Source organism: Mustela nivalis (genome assembly GCF_964662115.1).
Source record: "Mustela nivalis genome assembly, chromosome: 9".
NCBI lineage: Eukaryota > Metazoa > Chordata > Mammalia > Carnivora > Mustelidae > Mustela > Mustela nivalis.
Window position 1 is genome coordinate 102,905,860 of NC_139028.1, and position 20,640 is coordinate 102,926,499.

General features: G+C 49.2%; 1 protein-coding gene across 50 annotated transcripts in view; it reads left to right on the forward strand.

Annotated features, from left to right (window-relative positions):
• The window catches only part of MADD (MAP kinase activating death domain), a 39,792-nt gene extending 20,388 nt beyond the window's left edge, over window positions 1-19,404 (forward strand). For 10 of the 50 annotated variants that reach the window (XM_082747483.1, XM_082747505.1, XM_082747462.1 and 7 more), the window contains 14 exons: window positions 46-129; window positions 489-647; window positions 3,689-3,797; window positions 4,380-4,500; window positions 4,603-4,708; window positions 7,502-7,612; window positions 9,225-9,332; window positions 13,294-13,458; window positions 13,688-13,760; window positions 13,894-14,000; window positions 16,120-16,189; window positions 18,067-18,113; window positions 18,427-19,074; window positions 19,110-19,404. In XM_082747483.1, the coding sequence (XP_082603609.1) occupies window positions 46-129; window positions 489-647; window positions 3,689-3,797; window positions 4,380-4,500; window positions 4,603-4,708; window positions 7,502-7,612; window positions 9,225-9,332; window positions 13,294-13,458; window positions 13,688-13,760; window positions 13,894-14,000; window positions 16,120-16,189; window positions 18,067-18,113; window positions 18,427-18,531 (1,365 nt within the window). In that variant the 3' untranslated portion in view covers window positions 18,532-19,074; window positions 19,110-19,404. Of the gene's footprint in view, window positions 1-45; window positions 130-488; window positions 648-3,688; window positions 3,798-4,079; window positions 4,143-4,379; window positions 4,501-4,602; window positions 4,709-7,501; window positions 7,613-9,224; window positions 9,333-13,293; window positions 13,459-13,687; window positions 13,761-13,893; window positions 14,001-16,119; window positions 16,190-16,213; window positions 16,299-18,066; window positions 18,114-18,426; window positions 19,075-19,109 lie in introns of those variants that run through there. The other 40 variants (XM_082747470.1, XM_082747480.1, XM_082747481.1 and 37 more) reach the window with 8 other exon arrangements.
• The last annotated feature ends 1,236 nt before the right edge of the window (window positions 19,405-20,640 follow it).

The window sequence follows — 20,640 nt, forward strand, 5'->3', positions numbered from 1 at the left end:
GTGGGGCACCTCCTCTAATGTGTCCGAGTCCCCGTGTCGTTTCAGAGGACTGATCCAGACTCTGTCATTGGTGTGAGTCCAGCCGTTATGATCCGAAGCTCAAGTCAGGACTCTGAAGTTAGCACCGTGGTAGGGGAACACCACACTGGCATCGTGTGGGTGGGGTGTGAGTCCCCCTTTGGGAAAGGCGGGTGATTTCTCGTTTGGAGGCTCTTAGTCTCGTGTCAGCTTGGTTCTCACGGTGGAGATGCTCACCTGGCATAGGTCTGTGTGTGCGGGATCAGACCCTGAGATTTCACCCAGGGCTTCTCATCTCGTAAAGAAGGTACTACCAGAGGCTCTCTGACACACCTTTGAAGTGCAGTGCTTTGCTTATTTTTGGTTTTGTTTTGTTTTGTTTTTGATGGCAGTAGAGAGCTCTAACAGCTGGGCATTTCTGGGAGCCCTTTGCTGGGGAATATCCCTTATTACCTTTCTTTCCTTTCCAGGTGAGTAATAGCTCTGGAGAGACCCTTGGAGCAGACAGTGACCTGAGCAGCAACGCAGGTGATGGGCCAGGCGGTGAGGGCAGCGCCCACTTGGCCAGCTCTCGGGGCACCTTGTCTGATAGTGAAATTGAGACCAACTCTGCTACCAGCACCATCTTTGTAAGTTTTGTTTACTAACAAAAGGAGGTCATTTCTTTCATGGGATGGGGAGTGGGTTAGAAAAGAATGAAACATTAGGGACAATTAGAAGGAAAAAAGGAAGTAAGGAATGGATTATCCCCATGTATTTGGCTTCAAAGAAAATGTTTTTAAGGCTTTTTTCACAGTTATTTTACTTTACGATCTGGGGCTTTAAGGACCCTTTCTTGGATCACTGATGAGTTGGACTCCCCTCCCAGGCACATTAGGGCTTCAAATCCTATGTAGCAATTATTCCCATATTTACAGTTAGACAAGGAGGTGGCAATGTCAGGGCAATGACGCCTCTCATTTTGTGTCATTCTGCCAAAAGTGTGGTTTTATTCTGGTCACTACTCTATTTATATAGCACTTTTTTTTTCTTTTTTAGACATTTATTTGACAGAGAGAAAGAGGACAAGCAGGGAGAGAGGGAAAAGCAGGCTCCCTACTGAGTAGGGAGCCCAATGCAAGGCTCAATCTCAGGACCCTGGGATCATGACCTGAGCCGAAGGCTGACGCTTAACTGACTAAGCCACTCAGGCGCCCCTTTTTATATAGCACTTTAAAATAGCATTTTAGGGGCGCCTGGGTGGCTCAGTGGGTTAAGCCTCTGCCTTCGGCTCAGGTCATGATCCTGAGGTCCTGGGATCGAGCCCTGCATCACGCTCTCTGCTCAGCAGGGAGCCTGCTTCCTCCTCTCTCTGCCTGCCTGTCAAATAACTAAAATCTTAAATAAAATAAAATAAAATGAAATAGCATTTTAGGGATGCCTGGGTAGCTCAGTCGGTTAAGAGGCTGCCTTCAGCTTATGTCATGATCCCAAAGTCCTGGGATTGAGTCCTGCATCAGGCTCCTTGCTCAGCGGGGAGCCTGCTTCTCCCTCCACCTCTGCCTGCCACTCTGCCTGCCTGTGCTCTCTCTCTTTCTGACAAATAAATAAATTAAATCTTTTTAAAAATAAATAAATAAAATAGCATTTTATTTTCTCATATTTCTAACAGTTATTTGATATTTTCATTCATTAATAAATATTTATTAAGTGATTCACTAAGTGCTATATTCTGTAAAGAAAGAGAGTGAATAAGATATTCTCACTCTCAAGAAGTTTGGAGTTGAGCATGTTGCTGTACTCATCTCTTCTGACAGGTGAGGGGAACAAAGCTTTAGGAAAAAAAGAACTCTCCCTACATCCTACCAAAAGGCAGTGATCAGTTGGGATTAAAGTAATTCTGTTTAGTCCTTGCCTTTAGACACACTGCATTTTGGTGTATGCGAGGCTCTTGAGGCAGCATTAAGCACTCTGATACACTTATCACCTTATTAGAGTTGAAAATGAATATCCTTTTTTGTTAAATTTTTTAGGGGCTCCTCGGTGGCTCAGTGGGTTAGGCCTCTGCCTTCGGCTTAGGTCATGATCTCAGGGTCCTGGGATTGAGCCCAGAGAGCCTGCTTTCCCCTCTCTCTCTGCCTGCCTCTCTGCCTACTTGTGATCTCTGTCTGTCAAATAAATAAAATCTTTAAAATAATAATAATTTATTTAAAAATTTTTATTTGAGTTAAAGAGAGATTGTGAGCAGGGGTAGGGAGAAGCAGACTCTCCTCTGAGCAAGGAGCCCCATGCAAGGTTTGATCCCAGGACTCTGTGATCCTGACCTGAACTGAAGGCAGACACTTAACCTACTGAGCCACTCAGGAGCCCTGAGAATGGTATTCCATATAGGAGCTTAAAGGTCCTTATCTTTGGTTTGTGGGGAGAAGGGAGGATGAAATTTAAATGAAATGAAGTATTTAACACCAGTGATCATTCCCACCCTCAGGGCTTTCCGAGTATGTGTTTCTAATAGGGCAAATGACATCCCTGAGCAAAGGTAGAAAATGGGACTGAGAGTCATCAGAGCCATTTGAATTAATGGCCTTAACTCTCCTTGAGTCTAAATAGAAGTTTTAATGAGAGTATTTTGAATCCTTCTAGTGTGCCTCCATTCTGGATGTTAAAATAGACATTATGGGATAGAGGTCTTGCAAGAAGCCATTCAGCTGTGTGTGGCCTTTCCTGGCACCTTCCTGGGACAAATTCATGCTTGTTCTGTGCTGATGGGCAAGGGCTGTTTTTGTACAGTTTGATTTGCCAAGAGCAATTATCTAAATTTCTTGGCTCAAAAAAAGAAGGCTGTTTTAGCAAGAAATAAGTTATATTAAGTCAGTATGGTCCATTGAACAAAGAATTGGGCTATGAACCCAGCCTGGCGTGTAGACACACTAATTAGGTGTTGCCTCATAACCTTTGATCAGTCGCTTCTCTGCTCATGCTATTGCATGAATTGTGAAATGGGCATGAAATTTGCCTCTTACCCACTTGAAATCTTTTTTGAATGAATAGAGAGTCTAATATTGCAGAAACGGCAGGTAAAGTTCGTGATTTTTCTAAGGGGCAGATATTTCTAAGAGATGGTAGGAAGGAGGAAATTAACATTTATCCCATCCAGCCATGTACCAGGCATTTATATGTATTTTCTAATTTAATTCCCATAATGGTCCTACAAGGTAGATATATTCTACCCTTCCTTTGACAGGTGAGGAAAACAAGACTCAGAGAAGCTAAATTTTACGCGTCAGGTCACACAGCTAGTAAGAGGCAGGGATCTGAATCTTGGTCAGTCTGTCTTCAGAACCAGTGTTCTCTTCTTTTGCATCATGCTGCTACAGAGGATTCGCTTCTTATTTATTCATTTTAAAGATCAAAGTGTCTTACAGAGACTCTAGGGTAAAGACAAGGAAAATGAAAATGTGATTGCATGTTGTAGGAGGCAACAGCCCAAAACAGCATTATGAGATTGACATCTGGTCCAATCCTTGAGGCGAGCATCGAGCACAAGCAGGACTGCTTGAGTGCATGTTGCTAGCAGAGGTTAATGGGTGTGTGGGCCTCTTAATGCGCTGTGTGGACAACGTATAAAGAAAATATATACGTTGCCCTGACCATTGGTACCTCGGGCAGCTAACCTGTCACCTCTTTGTAGGGGAAAGCCCACAGCTTGAAGCCAAGTGTCAAGGAGAAGCTGGTGGGCAGCCCAGTTCGCTCGTCTGAGGATGTAAGCCAGCGAGTCTATCTCTACGAGGGACTCCTAGGTGAGACACAGACTGGGAAGGCCTCTTGCACTGGAAGAAAGCTGGACTCAGCTGGGGATGAGGGTAGCGCTGAACATGTAGCTGCTTAGCTCTGGGCTGATCTCAGTGCTGATGTTAGAGGGTGTGTTTATATCTGCAGAAGGTGACTTACTGGGTCTGGAAAAGGCAGTAGGTGAACACTGGAAGAGACTAGGTTTTGGTTTTAATCAACAGCCTCTGTCTTTCTGTCTGTCTGTCTTTCCTTTCTTGCAACCATGGTTCTTCCTGCTCACAAATTGGCAGGAAGGGACAAAGGATCGATGTGGGACCAGTTAGAGGATGCGGCTATGGAGACCTTTTCTATAAGTAACCACCTTTCTTTGTGTGCTGTGTTCATCCCTCCTCCTTGGGAGGGGCTGGGCCTCACTTGGAGGAGCTGGGGCTGGTGGCAGGAATGTTAGTTTTTGGGTGGAGAGGCTCACATTTGCTTTGTCCTAGAATTTGTCCTTTTTATCTAGAGCTTACTCTTTCCTTTGGTTTGGCAGCTGTATTCTTCATATGTTAATGTTAAATAAGCCCCTAGAAAAATTCTGTTCCACACAGGCAAAGAACGTTCTACTTTATGGGACCAAATGCAGTTCTGGGAAGACGCGTTCTTAGATGCTGTGATGTTGGAGAGAGAAGGAATGGGTATGGACCAGGGTCCCCAGGAAATGATCGACAGGTATGAGACTTAGTGAATGCTTGAAAAATGCAAATTCAGCCTCTTCCAAGTTAGTTCTGTGGTCTCTTGCCTAAGAGCTGACTTTGCTGGTCTCCTGCTCAGGTACCTGTCCCTGGGAGAGCATGACCGGAAGCGCCTGGAGGATGATGAAGATCGTTTGTTGGCCACGCTTTTGCACAACCTCATCTCTTACATGCTACTGATGAAGGTAATGTCGACTTTGCTTGTGCCCAGCTACTGCTGATGCTGGAAGGACAAGGCCTGTTCCTATGACCTAAATTCTGGAGCAGTTGGGAAGCTGTCAGAGCATCTTACTAGGTCTCTCTTCCTGATTGAAAGTGTGAGGTCTCGGGGAGCCTGGGTTGCTCAGTTGTTAAGCGTCTGCTTTTGGCTCGGGTCATGATCCCAGGGTCCTGGGACCGAGCCGCACATCAGACTCCCTGCTCAGTGGGAAGCCTGCTTCTCCCTCTCCAGCTCCCCTACTTTTGTTCCCTCTCTCTCTATCTCTGTCATAAATAAATAAAATCTTTTATTTATTTATTTATTTTTTGACAGGCAGATCACAAGTAGGCAGAGACAGGCAGAGAGAGGAGGAAGCAGGCTCCCCACCGAGCAGAGAGCCTGATGTGGGGCTCGATCCCAGGACTCTGGGATCATGACCTGAGCCGAAGGCAGAGGCTTTAACCCACTGAGCTACCCAGGCGCCCCAATAAATAAGATCTTTAAAAAAAAAAAAAGAGAAAAGAAAAAGAAAGTGTGAGGTTGCTACAGTTCACACATGCTCTGTTTGTCTAAAGCTGCCAGGCTGTTGTACTGAGGAATGTTGTAAAGATGATTGGTGATTCTATTCCATTTGTTCATTTTGAATTGTATTTTCTTATTTATTTATTTATTTATTTATTTTAAAAATTATTTTATTTATTAATTTGACAGAGAGAGAGAGATCACAAGCAGGTAGAGAGACAGAGAGGGGGAAGCAGGCTCCCCGCTGAACAGAGAGCACAACGCAGGACTTGATCCCAGGACCCTGGGATCATGACCTGAGCCGAAAGGAGAGGCTTTAACTCACTGAGCCACCCAGGCGCCCCTTATTTTCTTATTTAAAAAGATTTTTTTGGAAGGCTCCTGGGTGGCTTAGTCAGTTAAGCATCTGCCTTCAGCTCAGGTCATGATCCCGGAGTTCCAGGATCCAGCCTCACTTTGGGCTCCCTGCTCAGCAGGGGGCCTGCTTCTCCCTCTGCCCCTCGCCTTGCTTATGCTCTCTCTCTCTAGCTCTTTCTCTCTCTCAAATAAATAAATTAAATATTTTTAAAAAAATAAATAAAAAATAAAAAATAAAATTTTAAGTAATCTCTGTGCCTAGCATAGGACTGGGACTCACAAGCCCAAGATTAAGAGTGGCACACTTGGGAGGTCTGGATGGCACAGTCAGCTGAGCATCCAACTCTTGGTTTCAGCTCAGGTGATCTTGGGGTCATGGGGTTGAGCCCTGTGTCTGATTCTGCACTCAGCGTGGAGTCTTCGTGGGACTTTCTCCCTCTCCCTCTCCCCACCTCTCTCTCTCTCTCTCTCTCTCTCTCTTTCTCTCAAATAAACAGGGGCACCTGGGTGGCATTGTCAGTTGAGCATCTGACTCTTGGTTTTGGCTCAGGTCGTGATCCTCAGGGTCAAGGGATCGAGTCCCACATCGCGCTCCCCACTCAGCAGAAAGTCTGCTTCTGTCCCTTTCTCTCTCCCTCTGCCCACCTTCCCCACCCCGGCCCTCACTCACACATGCTTGTGTGCTCCCTCTCAAAAATAAATGAATACATCTTTAAAATAAATAAATAGATCTTTTTAAAAAGAGAGTTGTACACTCTACCAACTGAGCCAGCCAGGCACCCTGTTTATTTTGAGTTTTATTTTCATTTTTTATTTATTTTTAAATATTTTATTTATTTATGTGAGCAGAGGGAGAGGGCATGAGCAGGGGTGAGGGAGAAGGAGACTCCCCACCGAGCAGGGAGCCTGACATTGGGTTCAATCCCAGGACCCTGGGATCATGACCTAAGCTGAAGGCAGACGCTTAACTGACTGAGCCACCCAGGCACCCCCTATTTTGAATTTTAAATTGGCTTCCTTTGCTAAGTAGTTTTAGGATGCCAGTAGAACTCCATACAGAATACGATGAATTTAAAAAATAGTTTCTAAAATCTTCGGATAGTCAGAATTCATTTTTCAGCACTAGCCCTTTATCATATAGAATTTTCCATAGGTGTAAAAAGAGCTACTCGTTAAAAATTAATGGCACGTTCTGGGTTGACTTGGTTGTACTTGTAATAGCTGTGGAAGAACTATGTTATCAAACAGAAGAGTCCTGCTTTGAAAGGGAAGCATAAGTTTGGGGTTGATGGGTAGAAGAGAGTTGTTTTGCGAGTGAGTCCCTAGGTTTCTTCTCTTTCTCCTCTCTAAACATGCAGGGTTTAGTTGATCCGACACAGAAAACACCTGACAGGCTGACTTAGTTTGTTTCATCTCTCTTCTCTGGTGAACTCCAGGGGTCCCGGTGAACTCTGGTTGGGAAAGGGTGATGATCCTGAACCCCGGGAACATGTCTCTGCTACAGCCGAGCCAGAATGTTGCTCCTCTAAAGTCTCGTTTCTGAACCATACTCCAAGGAGCCCCACGAGTTCTTATGGCCCTGTCAGGGCTCAGTGTTACAGTTGGGGATAGGGAGGAAGTGTCTCCTTGAACCCCAGTCCATTTGAACCAGACCTGCTCTAAAAGCTACTTATCTACAGCAGCCACCCAGAGACAGCCAGGGTTTTCCTTCCCAGCCTGTTGGCAGAACAGTTGAATGTTTTCTCTCATATTCAGTGATGTAGACTCAGAATTGTCTCACATGGTACGAAACTTGCTCGTACATTCCCCTCTATGTCATGTCTATGTCTATGTCATGTCTATGTCTATGTCAGTTGCAAAGAGAGCAGAGCCCTCATTAAGATCCCATTCGGCTTCGCAGGTAAATAAGAATGACATCCGAAAGAAGGTGAGGCGCCTAATGGGCAAGTCGCATATTGGGCTTGTGTACAGCCAGCAAATCAACGAAGTGCTTGATCAGCTGGCGAACCTGGTAAGCATGTCTGGGCTGTCCCCTAGGCTCCCCTCCCCCTGGCACTTGTCACCTTCCAGGCTAGGGCCTTGTCACCTAATGCAGAGGCTTCCCCACGGGTCACTTGTTGGTGTGTATATTTTTAAGACCCCCAGTTTTGAAAATAGGGCTTTGAGTCTAGATGAGGTGTTAGTCCCTCTGTTCTGTGACAGGATTCTCTGTACTGAACCATCCTGCACAACCACTTCTGCGTGTGGTCTGTGGACTCCTAAGGATCCATGAGCTGAAAACTATTTCCATAATAGTACTAAAATCTGCTTTTTTGTCCTGGGTTGACATTTGCACTGATGGTACAAAAGCAGTGATAGCTAAAACTGCTGGTAACTTTCACACAGTGAAGGCAGTGGCAGTAAGCCGTGCTGGGAGCCATGGGGCAGGGGGCACTCTCAGTTTAAAAAAGAGAAAGAAGAATAGTTGCACTTATGAATGTTCTCAATGAAAGCATTCAAATCATTAATTTTACTAATCTGATCATTGTTGATACATCTTTTTAATATTTTATGTGACCAAATGAGAAATATACAGGAAGTATTGTGCTGCAGAGCAAAATATGATTGTTTCAAGAAAAAGTGATTGTAACAGTTTGAGTTGCAAGGTGAACTGTCAGCTTCATTCATGGGACATAATTTTCACTAGGAGGATTGACTAACTTTGTTTGTTCAGACTTTTAAGCTTGAAGCTTCCTGATATTTAAAGGCTTTTGTAACAAGATTGATGATATTAATCAGTGTGATTTTTTGATACTCTGTAATGAAATGTGTCAATATTTAGAAGAGCTACATTACTCCTTAAACCCATAGTTTTTGAAAGGACATTATGTGGTGTTACAAATTCAAGTGTGAGTAAAGATCCAATCAAAATGCAAGGTAGACAAAAGGATTTCATGCCACAAAGTATGAAATGTTCATTGATGGGTTTTCAGATTTCATATTGCAACTATGACAAACTGTTACTTCTCAAGTTTTGTTATAATTACCAAAGAAAAATGATCATATTTATCTGGAAAAGCTATTAAAATACTCCTCCCTTTTCCAAATATATGTCTGTGAGACCAGATTTTCTTTATATAACTCAACCAAACCAACATAACACAGTGGATTGAATGCAGAAGCAGAAATGAGAATCCAGATATTTTTTAAAGACAAACATATGCAAAAATGTGGAACAATGCCAGTCTTCTCATTTTTTTGCTTGTTTTGGGAAATACGTTATTTTAAAAAAATTACGTATATTACCATGTAATGGGTGTATTAATAGAATTCTTAATGACTTCAAAATTAATATTTACTTTTTTCAGTTTTAACTTCTAATATGGTAAATATCCATAAATATAACTCACAGAAACCTAAGCTCTCCGGAGTCATGAATAATATTTAAGAGGTATGGGAGTCCCAAGGCCAAAAAGTTTGAGAACGCATCCCTCCCTCGTGGCCTGTGGCCAGCAGATGGCACTGTGCTCAGTAAGCTGATAGGAATTTACTTGCTGAAGTGGGGGATGGGGCCGGAATTCTTGGTCCAGAGAGCTCTGTGAGAGAGATTTACCTATGTCCTTAACAGATCTCTCTTTCCTCAGAATGGACGTGATCTCGCTATCCGGTCCAGTGGCAGCCGGCACATGAAGAAGCAAACATTTGTGGTACATGCAGGGACAGACACAAATGGAGATATCTTCTTCATGGAGGTAAATGCTAGTTCCTATGTCTCACAGGAACATTTGAGAGTCACAGGGAAGAACTCCTAGACCGGATACTGGAATATTTCTCCCACTTAATCTCATTCATCTTCATGATCCAGTTATCATAAAATCGTCAGGCTATTATGCAAGTAATATAATGGATAATTCACCATCATTTCTTTTACATATGTGTTGAATAGATAATGTAGTCACATTGTCGGTAAGTCAGCTTGAAACAGTAGGCATTAGGAGTCTCGCTCTCTTTCTTATCCCTTTCCTTTCAATTTCCCCTCCCCTTCACCACTTCCTTCTGTAGGTAACCACTTCTGTGGTTTCCTTTGTATCTTTCAGTGGTATTTTATACAAACACACAAAAAATATAAAGTTAAGTTCCTTTTCTTTTTTCTCACAGAAAGGTAATACATCATATCCACTGATCTGTACCTTGCTTTTCTCATTGAACATATCCTGAAGATCTCTATATCAGTACAAAAAGAAAGTTCTTTTTTTTTTTTTTTTGATTGAAGAAGAGTTGACGTACAATGTTGAATTAGTTTCAAGTGTACAGCGTAGTGATTTGGTGATTCTGTACATTGTGCAGTGCTCACCATGATAAGTGTGGTCCCCATCTGTCACCATACATCTCAATGATGTCATCTGCTGTTTTCCCTGTGGCTCTCATTCTTTTTACGGCTGTGTCGTGTTCCATGGTGTGGTTGTACCGTAGTTGACTCACCGGTCAGTATATACGTGCCCTTGGTTTTCTTCACGTCCGTGCTGTCGCTCACCGTGCCGTCGTGCGCGAGGCCGCACCTGCTTCCCTCCACACACGCACAGGCGCTGGAAGAGCTCGCAGAGGCTGTCACCGCACCAAAGGGAAAAATGCATAGATGGCTTTGGCTGATAGGACTCTGAAGTAGCTCTTAACATCTAACAGTTCCCCTTCCACTCTGCCATTTCTTTCATTGAAGAAAGTGCCGCACGGAGTACCTCACGTTCTAGACTTTCTGCTGGTTGCATCTCTTTAGTATTATTAACACGTTTCTTCATCACTGGTATTTTTTATAAACACTAGTAGTTTTTCTAGGGGTCGGGTGAGTTTCAGATTCAGTATTCTGGCAAGAATACTTCAAGGGTGGTGTGCATACTGCCTGTTGCCCAACTTGCTCACCTCTCTCTCTTCGAGATCAATGGGTATAGATACGGGCTGCCTGACCTGTTCCCTGTGAAGTTCCTCATCAGTCCTTTGAATCTGCCTATGGGTTTTTGCCATGCAGAATTGTTTTACTTTTTTTTTTTAACCCCTCCCCCCAGCCCTTGGCAGAATCTTTTTACTTTTACGTAGTTGAATTAGTTAGTCTTTTTTTTTTAATAGCTTCGGATTTTGAGTCATAGGTAGAAAAACCCTTCCTTATTCCAAGATTGTAAAGGAAATTGGCTTTGGTTTCTTTATTTCTAATTCTAGAATTAATTTTTAATTTTTAATTCTAAAATACCGGTTATTTTTAATTCTAAAATGAATGAAGGAACCAAGTATAACTCCTATATAAAGTAGTAAAATTAAGTAATTTTACAAGTATTCTGTTTCCTTTTGGTTTAGTTGAGTTTGATTTTTACACCCACAGCTTTCTGAATGAGTGGTTTATCAAGTATGGGGCAGATGTTCTGCCCTGAAGCCGACACACACGTGTTGGTGTAGCTGAGAAGAGAGTCGTGTTCATGTCACTGTGAAGTTTTAGAATTTGGTTAGGTCTCTCCTCGAGCCGAGGACTAACGGGATATCTGCACCATAAAGAGGTGGCAGCTGATTCTCACCCTTTCCTTTTATTTTATTATTATTTTTTAAAAGATTTTATTTATTTGACAGACACAGTGATAGAGGGAACACAAGTCAGGGGGGTGGGAGAGGGAGAAGCAGTCTTCCCACTGAGCAGGGAGCCTGACACGGGGCTCAATCCCAGGACCCTGGGGTCATGACCTGAGCCAAAACCAAGAGTCGGACGCTCAACCAACTGAGCCCCCCAGGTGCTCCTCACATGAGAATTTCTATAGACTTCTTAATTTCATAGATTATTAATGTGAAATTTCTGGATCAAACTTATACAGATTTTAAATTTTTATAGATTCAGCCAAACACCATCGGAAAGACTATACCAGTTTCTATCTCCACCAACAGCATAGATGAGTCAGGTACATTGTTACTGTCATCTCTCTAGCCTGAGAAAACTAGATTCAGACTAGGACTAGATTTCTAGTTTCTACTCAGCTATTATATGACCTTGTTCTTCATAAGGCTTTTGAGCCTCTGTAACTTCTACATAGTAGACTAAACCTGGTAGTTTTGCATATTCCTTTTTCATTCACTTTAAATTATGGAGCACATACTATAGGCCAAGGTACTGTGGATATGTGGTTGTAGCAATGAGTAAGCGAGACATGGTTTCTGTTGCCCGTATGGGGTTGACAAGCCATTGGGGAAGTCAGCTAAGGAAACGAAGTGTCAGGAAGTATGATGAGCATTATGGGAGAAGATGCAGAGGGGCAGGCAGTGCAGGAATACACAGCAGAGGATCTAGGAGTAGTGGATGACCCCTTGGAAATGACCTTGGAGCTTACATTTAAAAGAAGTATGGAGTCGGGGAGGGGGACAGTTCCACCGGTATTTGAGGTGAAATGGACAGAACTTAGTGTAGTGAGAAGGAAAAAAGGAGTCTCACATCACTCCTTCATTTTTGGCTTGGACCGCTGGGTGAATGGCGACAGGGAACTCGGAAGGAGGATCTGCCCAGCAGAAAATGCCGACTTCAGATTTGGGCGTGATGAGAGCAAGGTGCTGCCTGTGAGCCATCCAGATAGAGGTTCAGGAACTCAGGAAAATGGGTCACATGTGGAGAAAGATTTGAGAACCATCAATGGGGTTGTGATAATCATTGTTACATTTTTTATATTATAATTATAATGTTATAGCATCTAATTATAGGGACTTCCTATGTGCCCAGCTTTGTTTGAAGAATTCTATGCACATTGACTTATTTAATCTCCATATGAGGAAATGCAGATGAGGCCAGCTTGTCCAAGGTGACCCAGCTAAGTAACGGGAAGCGGGGAACCTAATGCAGTCTGATCTGAGAGGGAGAATGTTGAATAAGAAGAGAACGTGAAGGGGGCACCTGCGTGGCTCAGTTAGTCGCACGTCTGACTCTTGATTTTGGCTCGAGTCATGAGATCGAGCCGACATCGGGCTCCACGCCAGATGTGGAGCTTGTTTAAGATTCTCTCCCTTTCCCTCTGCTCCTCCCCACCCTGACTCACGCTCACTTGCATGCACGGACACACACTCTCTCTCAAAATAAATTAATTAGTTAATTAGTTAATTAAATACTTAGAGTATTAAAAAGAGAATGTGAAGGAGAAGTTTGCCTTTTAATTTATACCTCCCTGTATTATATTTTTTGCAATAAGCATTGCCCATGCGTCACTTAGGTGATTAATTGTTTAAAAGATTTGTGCAGAACTAAGGCTAAACCAGTATTAGAAAATCATTGATTCCCTTTTTCCCTCCTTGCTTAAGCCTGCTGTAGTCTCCTGCCTTTGCGCGTCCACAGAGATCATTCCTCAGGGTGGCACGTGGCGGCATGAGATCCTCTTAAGTTGAGAGCATATAAGAGGTGACAGACGTGAGTTGAAGTGAAAGTTGAAGCACCGATTGCGCCTCCTTCCCTGCCCACAGGCTCCTCTCCATGATTTCTTTTGTTTCAGTAACCTTTCTAGCGGACAGTACGTCTGGCAGGTCAATGTCTGTGTCCCTACAAAGGAAGACGGTAAGCAGGAGGCCGAGAAGCTGACCGTGGGGTTGCTCCCAGGACCAGCCGTCCTATCCTTTCCCCCCAGAGACAGGGCCATGCAGCCTGGGCTGACGGAGAGTCCAGGCGACAAGGCCCGCTGAGGCTCCCCATGGCCTCCGCAGGTGTGCGATGACTGCGTGGTCCTGCGGAGTAACATCGGGACGGTGTACGAGCGCTGGTGGTACGAGAAGCTCATCAACATGACCTACTGCCCCAAGACCAAGGTGCTGTGCCTGTGGCGCAGAAATGGCTCTGAGACTCAGCTCAACAAGTTCTATACCAAGAAGGTACCCAGGAGCTCCGTCCGGACGGGGGTGGGTGCTGAGGGCGAAGCGTCGAGCTTCTTGCAAGGAAGTTGAAGTTCCACGATCCATGTCGAGAGCCCCCTTTATGTCTGGCTGTCATGTGGGACACGGCAGGCTGTCCCCGTGGCCTGGCCCTGGCTGATGGTAGAGAGTGGAGCAGGGGGACCCTGGGAGGCCCGGATGACGGGATGTTCTGTCCCCCGTGCCGCAGTGTCGGGAACTGTACTACTGCGTGAAGGACAGCATGGAGAGAGCCGCGGCCCGACAGCAGAGCATCAAACCCGGTGAGAAGACAGTGACTCCCCGAGCAAGGGCCTTCTGCTTGGTTCTGTCCGTCCTGAGGGTCAGAGGCCTAACCAGGAGCTCAGGCCCGGGGTCCCCGCCCCAGTTAGCTGATGACCTCCTCCCCCACCGCAGGCCCTGAACTGGGTGGCGAGTTCCCTGTGCAGGACATGAAGACTGGTGAGGGCGGCTTGCTGCAGGTCACCCTAGAAGGGATCAATCTCAAGTTCATGCACAGCCAGGTAGGTGGGAGGGGCAGCAGCGGCTGCCTGGCCCTGTTCTTCCATCTGCAGAAAGGCTCAGTGCCCAGGTCCCAGTGCTTTCCCAGTGAGCCTCGGGGCCTTCGGGGTTAGTGGGAGGTTGGGAGCAGCTGGACCAGAGACAGAAATCAGAGGGAGGGCGCAGTGACGTTGGCCACCACCCAGAAGGTGCAGGAGGAGCCTCCGTGGGAGGTGGGGAAAGAGAGGGAGCCTTGGTGGCTAGGCTGCCTCCGTCCATTAGACCCAGCACAGTGTGAGTGGGAGCGTCTCACTTGGCCCTTCTTCGCACAGTGTCTGCCTTCCCTTGTTCCCAGGGTGTGCTTCTGCTTGGTGGTTTTGCTTTGAGAGTCTAGACCAGCTGATCTCCTCACGTGTTTCCGGTGTGCACGAAGCTAGTGTGCGTGCGCGTGCGTGCGTGTGCGCGTGTGGAGCTTGTGTCTGTCTTACCTGGAGTATGTGTGTTTATTTGCCCATTTCTCCTGCTGATTCTTCTTCCTATTCTTTCCGTTCCTCTGAGTGTCCCCACTCTGTCCCCTGCTCCACAGGCCCCATTCCCCTTCTTTTGGCTGCGGAGCATTTCAGAGTCCATCTTTCTCTCATTGTGATCCCACCATAGGAGCTGACTTTTTTTTTCTCTTGGTCTTTTAACACAGTGTTACTTTTTCTCTCAGTGGACAGTCCTTAAGCTAATTCCTTTCTGAGGCCAGCGCGTCATCCCAGGTCCGTTCCCAGTTCTGTCTCTTCACACAAGTGCCTTCCCTACCCCTTCCCTGACATCCTGGTTCCTCCCCTTGAGGCTGTGAGCCGGGTCGGAGTGTGCGAGCACCACAGCCCCGGGCCAGGCTGCACACACTCGGGGGAGGTGGCCCTCTGGACTCCGTGGCTTTCTTCCTCCCCTTGCCATTGTAGTTTCTTCTTTCAGGAACCCAAGCGGGCAGCTTTGGTGTGATGGGAAACAGCTGCTCAGGCAGTCTATTTCCAGCAGTATATTTCCTGCCTGTGACTTTAATATATTAAATAGCATACCTGAGACCTTAGGGTCAGCCCAAGGAGAGGTTTAGTGAAGCTCTTTCCTGGAGCACGAAGGTGCTGGCACTTCTTGGGGAACAGGCTTCTGACCGCCTTTTAGTGCTGTGGCTTCCCCTGATGCCTCACCTTCTAAAGAGGAGGTCTTATTAAACAGCGGCCAGCCCCCTCCTGGGTCCCCCCCCACCCGGACCGACCCAGTGTCTAACCAGTCCATGGATAGGTACAAGCTGCTGGTCTGTAGTTTAAGGCTTTGCCCTAGAAGAGAGATCCTGCTGAGAGGGGGAGTCAGGCCCTGACTGATCACAGGAGAACGGCCGTGGGGTCCGTTGGAGTTGAGGACGCATTGGCCTCTGGTGGAGTTCTCCAGGGCGGGGTCACAAACGGATCTTCCGGGTCAGGATGTGCTTGGACTCAGAGCCCAGCTTCGTTACTCGTGAGCAGATAGATTGCCTGATCCTGTGTCCTTCTCTGTAAAACGAGGGTCGTGCTGCACACTGGGCCGCATGGATGTGAGGCTCGCAGATAGGATTGTAGAACTCGCAGTCGGTGCTCCCAAGCGATAGCCATTGTTCTCTGCCGCGTACCTCTTGGGAGAGCCTGGATTTTGTTTCAAGGATGATATCAACACCTCCCACCCCGAGGACAGTCCGAGGGGAGCTTTGCGCCCGTGCCAGCCCTCTGCGCCGGAGGAGGATGCATGGAAGGGTAGCGAGCTGATGGGCTGACGGGGGAGACCCCCGGGGCACCGTGTCCTCCAGGCGCTGCCCTGGGCAGAGGGTATGGGCGGGCAGCCCAGGACAGCAGAGGGGCCTTCGGGTGGGGTCTGACCATTAAAACTAACGCCTTCATTTCTCTCCCATGCTTTCTCCTCCGGCCAGGAGCGGAAGGTACATGCCCTTTCTGCTGTCTTCGCTTCTTAGCGCTTTGAGTTGTGTGTGTGTGGATTCTGCGGCCCTCCCTCTGGGAACTAGGTCTTCTGTGCCGGGGGGCGGGGCTGTAGCTGGGGGAGCGGGCAGCCTGGGCCGGGGGAGAGCCTCTGGGCCTGACCCCGCCCTCCCTCCCTCTCTTGCAGGTTTTCATAGAGCTGAATCACATTAAAAAGTGCAATACAGTCCGAGGCGTCTTTGTCCTGGAGGAATTTGGTAATTACACTATTTTGCTCTTAGGTCTGGACTCACATGGCAGTAACTCAAACCTCGGCGCTCCAGAGGAGGGACTAGAGGCAGAGAGAAGAAGCGCCTCTGCAGAGAGGTCAGGAGGCTTAGGAGTGACAGGGAAGCAAAGGGAAGCCGCGAGGTGCCAGGGGAAGGAGGAAGAAAGAAGAGAGAGACAGTGGCTGCTAGGGAAGGGGTCGCAGAAGAGCAAGTGGCCTTAGATGGGTTTAGAGCTCAGAAACGCTCCAGTGGAGGCTCCGTGAGTGGGCGCCCCTCCCCCCTTCTCGGCCAGCTGGTGGTCAGAAAGTTCTGGGGCAGAGCAGACGGGCAGTTTTCAAGCTCTGCTGTGTTCATGTCGCCTGCTGAGCTCCTCCTAGCAGCCCAGGGCTCCCTCCAGCCACCCCAGTGCCCCCCTGGCATCCACCTGGCCTCCATGCTGGAAGAGGGACGTGCGGGGGCCGGGTAGCCACTCTAGAGGGCAGGGAAGCCCCATGGGCCTCTGAGGCAGGCAGGGCAGCTGTCGCCGGAGGCTGGGAGCCGGCCTCCCCGCAGCCAGGCGCTGCTGCTGAGCGGTGCTGTAGTGGGTTCTCACCCTGGGGCTTTGAGTTCCTGCTGTGTTTGTGCTTCATTCTTTTGTGCCCCTCATCGCTGCTATGAAAACCTTCGTTCTCCAGCAGGTAAAGTGACCTCGGCTCGTGCTGCCTCCCACAGGACCCTGCCTGGGCCCCGCTGTGGGTGGGATGGGCCCCTTCAAGCAAACTAGCTGCTCACTCGCCAGTCTGTCCCATCCCTTTTCTCCCCACCCTCCTCCTCCCGGCCTCCCTCCCCCCTTGTGCTGGCTTACTGGTTCTGAGTTTTCCCCTCTGTGTGCTCCCTTCCCTGTTCTGCCAGAGAGATGTTTGGGGGAATCTTTCAATTCAGGAGAAGGACCTGGGCTTCTTGCTCTACCTATGATGAGTTTATCCCCTGGTAACCCTGGATCCCCCCACAAGTTCTACCTCCCAGGGTCAGTAAAAAGGTGTGGCCAGCTCTCATCCTACCTTTTCTGGCCCCCAGCGGGACACCACGCCCCTCTGCTCCTACCTCCAGGGGCCATCAGGATGGCTGAGCCCCTGGGGGGCCTTCCTCCTTCCTCTGGCCAAGCAGAACCCCTGCATGGCCGGGGCAGGGGTGACTTAGTCTTGCATTCTGGGCTGTGGACATGTGTGTATTTTGCCTGATGGTCCTTGTCACCTCCCTCCCCGGGTGCTGTACTCGCCTGTCTTCTGCTCGGTGTGTCTGCTCCAGAGCCCTCTGACGCTCTCCCTCACACAGGCAGGCCTGGGCCTCTCCTGCCACTCAGGGAAGGACGCTTACAAGTCTGCTGGGTGTTAGGGTCATGCCACTTCCCCGTCCAGCCTCAGGACGCTCTGCGTAGGGGTTGGGGGTACAGGGAACCATGCTGAACACAGAGTGTCGGGCTGGGAACGGGGAGGAGTTCTCGGGCGTCTCAGGTGATGGCACAGGCTAGAGACGACTCTCTTCACCCGGCCGACACGGGGGGACACCCCACAGCAGCTCCTCGGGGCCGTGGTGAAAGGCCAGCCTGCTCCCGTGCTGAGGCTCTCACAGAAGTGGCTAGAGTCGCAGCCGTCGAGCAGGGAGCCACGACAGAGCGCACAGGCCTGGCCGAGGAGTCTGGGGCCGTGTCCTCTCACCCGGCAGCGGCTGGGCAGGAGCTGTCCGAGCAGAAGCCGCTGCAGCCACTGGGACAGGCCACCGTGGGGAAGGGGACCCCGGTACCGGGCGCTGCCGCCTGGGGGAGCCTGGCACTATCGCTCTTAGTTTTGAACTTTCTGTTTTGTCTCTTGCCCGTCCGGTTTTAGTTCCTGAAATTAAAGAAGTGGTGAGCCACAAGTACAAGACACCAATGGTGAGTGTGCCCCCCAAGTCCGGCAGGCCGGTCTGCACAGGGCTCCCCGGGGATCTTCCCACAGGAGTGGGGCGGGCCCGCCGAGGGCACGGGGGCAGGCCGACCAGGGATGGCTGGAGAGCTGAGCTTGGTCTAGATGCCGCAGGTTCAGCTGAAGCCAACACAAGTCTTCAGCTCTGGGAGAGACCCACGCACTCAGATGCCCTGTCCCACCGGCCAGCCGCGAGGGCAGTTTCCTGCTGGGCGCATCTCCCCGCGTGGTGATGTCGGAGTCTCAGGAATCTGATCGGTCTGGTTTTCCTCTCCCCTCTAGGCCCATGAGATCTGCTACTCTGTGTTGTGTCTCTTCTCATACGTGGCTGCAGTCCGCAGCAGGGAGGAAGACCTCAGGACCCCGCCCCGGCCCGTCTCGAGCTGATGGGAGGGGTTGAGAGCCCCCCAGTCCAGGGGATGCCCTTGCGTCTTCTGTTCGCAAGGACACAATGCTGCGCGTGTGTTCTCTGCAAGCCCCTAGCCGTGGCTTAGTTGGTTCACAGTTGTGTGTCTCAACGTGTCTTAGTGTCTGTCACAGGGCTCCGCTGGTTTCCTCTACCTGCTCCCTCTCCATTCCCTGGAGACCAGTCTACTCTTCCCTCAGGGCTCAGGAGTGATGTCTGTCTGTCTTTTGGGCCAGTGGCTTCTAAACACTCTGAGTAGAGTAGGAGCCCACCGTTGCGTGTCCCTGAGAGTTGTGTTGTGGTTCCTCATCCTTGGCATTCTTAACCCTCCAGTGCAGGGCTCTGGCTCTCCGTCCTCCGGGATCCGGCATGACTGGGTGCTGGGCGAAGTCCCACTTGGTACCAAGGGAGGGAAGCTTGAGGCCTGTCTGCCCAGACAAGCGGTGGGCAGGGAAAGGCAGGGAGAGTCACGGGGTGGCAGAGTGAGTGGCAGCCTCCCTCGTCCTTACGCGTTTCCCAGGCTGGTGGCTGCTGCCCGCTGTGGCCCCTGTCATGGCAGTGGGGGGGCAGGGAGCGAGGGCTCCTTTTTGCTGAGCAGCAGTTTCCCTAAGGTCTGCCTTGCCTTTGGCCTGAGAGAGCAGAGGGGTTGGGCTTGGAGAGTCCCAGCAACCACTGGCTACCAGGCCCAGGAAGCCGGGTGGGATGGGGCCAAGGTCAGTGAACACAGCCAGTGTCTGCAGGCAGCGTCTCCTGGCACCGGGTGTGGGCAAGAGATGGTTGTACATAGTTCAGTGCTACATTATTTATAGAAAATGTACAGATGTGTGAATGTGAAATAAATATCCTCAGCTCTCCTTGGGCTCCTGACTGCCTTGTATTTAACGATGCCTCCTCTCAGCCCGGGCCTGAGGAGGTCTGTCCATGGACTCCAGAAAGGCCACTCAGGCCTCGAAGGAGAAAGATGAGACCATGCCCCTCTGAGTCCTGATATGCGGAAGCCCCAGCCTCGCACCCCACTGACCCAGCAGGGCCCCTCACTCGGAGAGGTTAGGAGAGGGGCTTCCTGCCCTCTGCCCCCTCGCCCTGCAGGGAGCGGCTGTGCTAAGAAGTGGCCACTGGAGAAAGCAGCCAAATGGGGCTAAGACACCTGAGCAGAGTCCCGTAGCTGTGAAGGAGAACCAAGGCTCCTCTGGCCCCTCATGGGCGGGGTCAAGCTGGGCTATGACTTGGCCAGGGAGTTCCACAGGGCCTGGAGCCCCGGGCTCTGAGCTCTTGGCCAACAGTGCCTTGGGCTGAGTAGAACTCTGACAGGAGCAACCCTAGGACCAGCCTTCCTGGAATTCTTTTTTCTATGCCCTTGGGAAACTTCTGACACTCTCTAGGCAAGAAGACCAACCGCTGTTCTTGAGCGAGCAGTGCAGGGGGTGAGGGGAGGAGGAGAATCTGAAGCAGGCTCCACCTCCAGCGCAGAGCCCCACGTGGAGCTCCATCTCACCACCCAGAGGTCCTGACCTGAGCCAAAATCAAGAGTCAGGTGCTTAACTGACTGAGCCACCCAGGCGCCCCAGACTATCCACATTCTATTAGGGCATCTCAGACCCCTTGGCCTCCCCTTCCCAAAAGTAAACTGGTGATTGGATTTAGGCTTCCAGCAGGGAGGAGCAGAGGAAGGCCCTGGTTCCCAGTATCTCATGCTGGACAGGACCACCCTCTCCTACTGGGAAACAGGTGTGGGAGGGTCATGGGCTTGTTGTGCACTGGGACCCCAGGGCAGCCTGGGGCAGCTCCTCTCCAGGCCGTATGGGCACAGAGCCACGCTGAGGTTCAGCTCCGCCCCACATCCAGGCTGCTGTGAGCACAGGTCAGCAGGTCAAAGACCATACAGAGCACAAGGTACCAGGCAGGAGCGCCCTGGGTTACTGCTCTGTTGCTAATGCACTTTCGTCACTGCCCCTTCCTTTCCTCATTGGAAGAACATACGCGGGGGGGATGATGGAGGTTTCTTCTAGTGTTCTATGAATTTGGGATTCCCCTCTCAGCCTCCTTTAACTCATCTGGGGGACAGAACACCTGCCCCAGTTTGCTCAGAA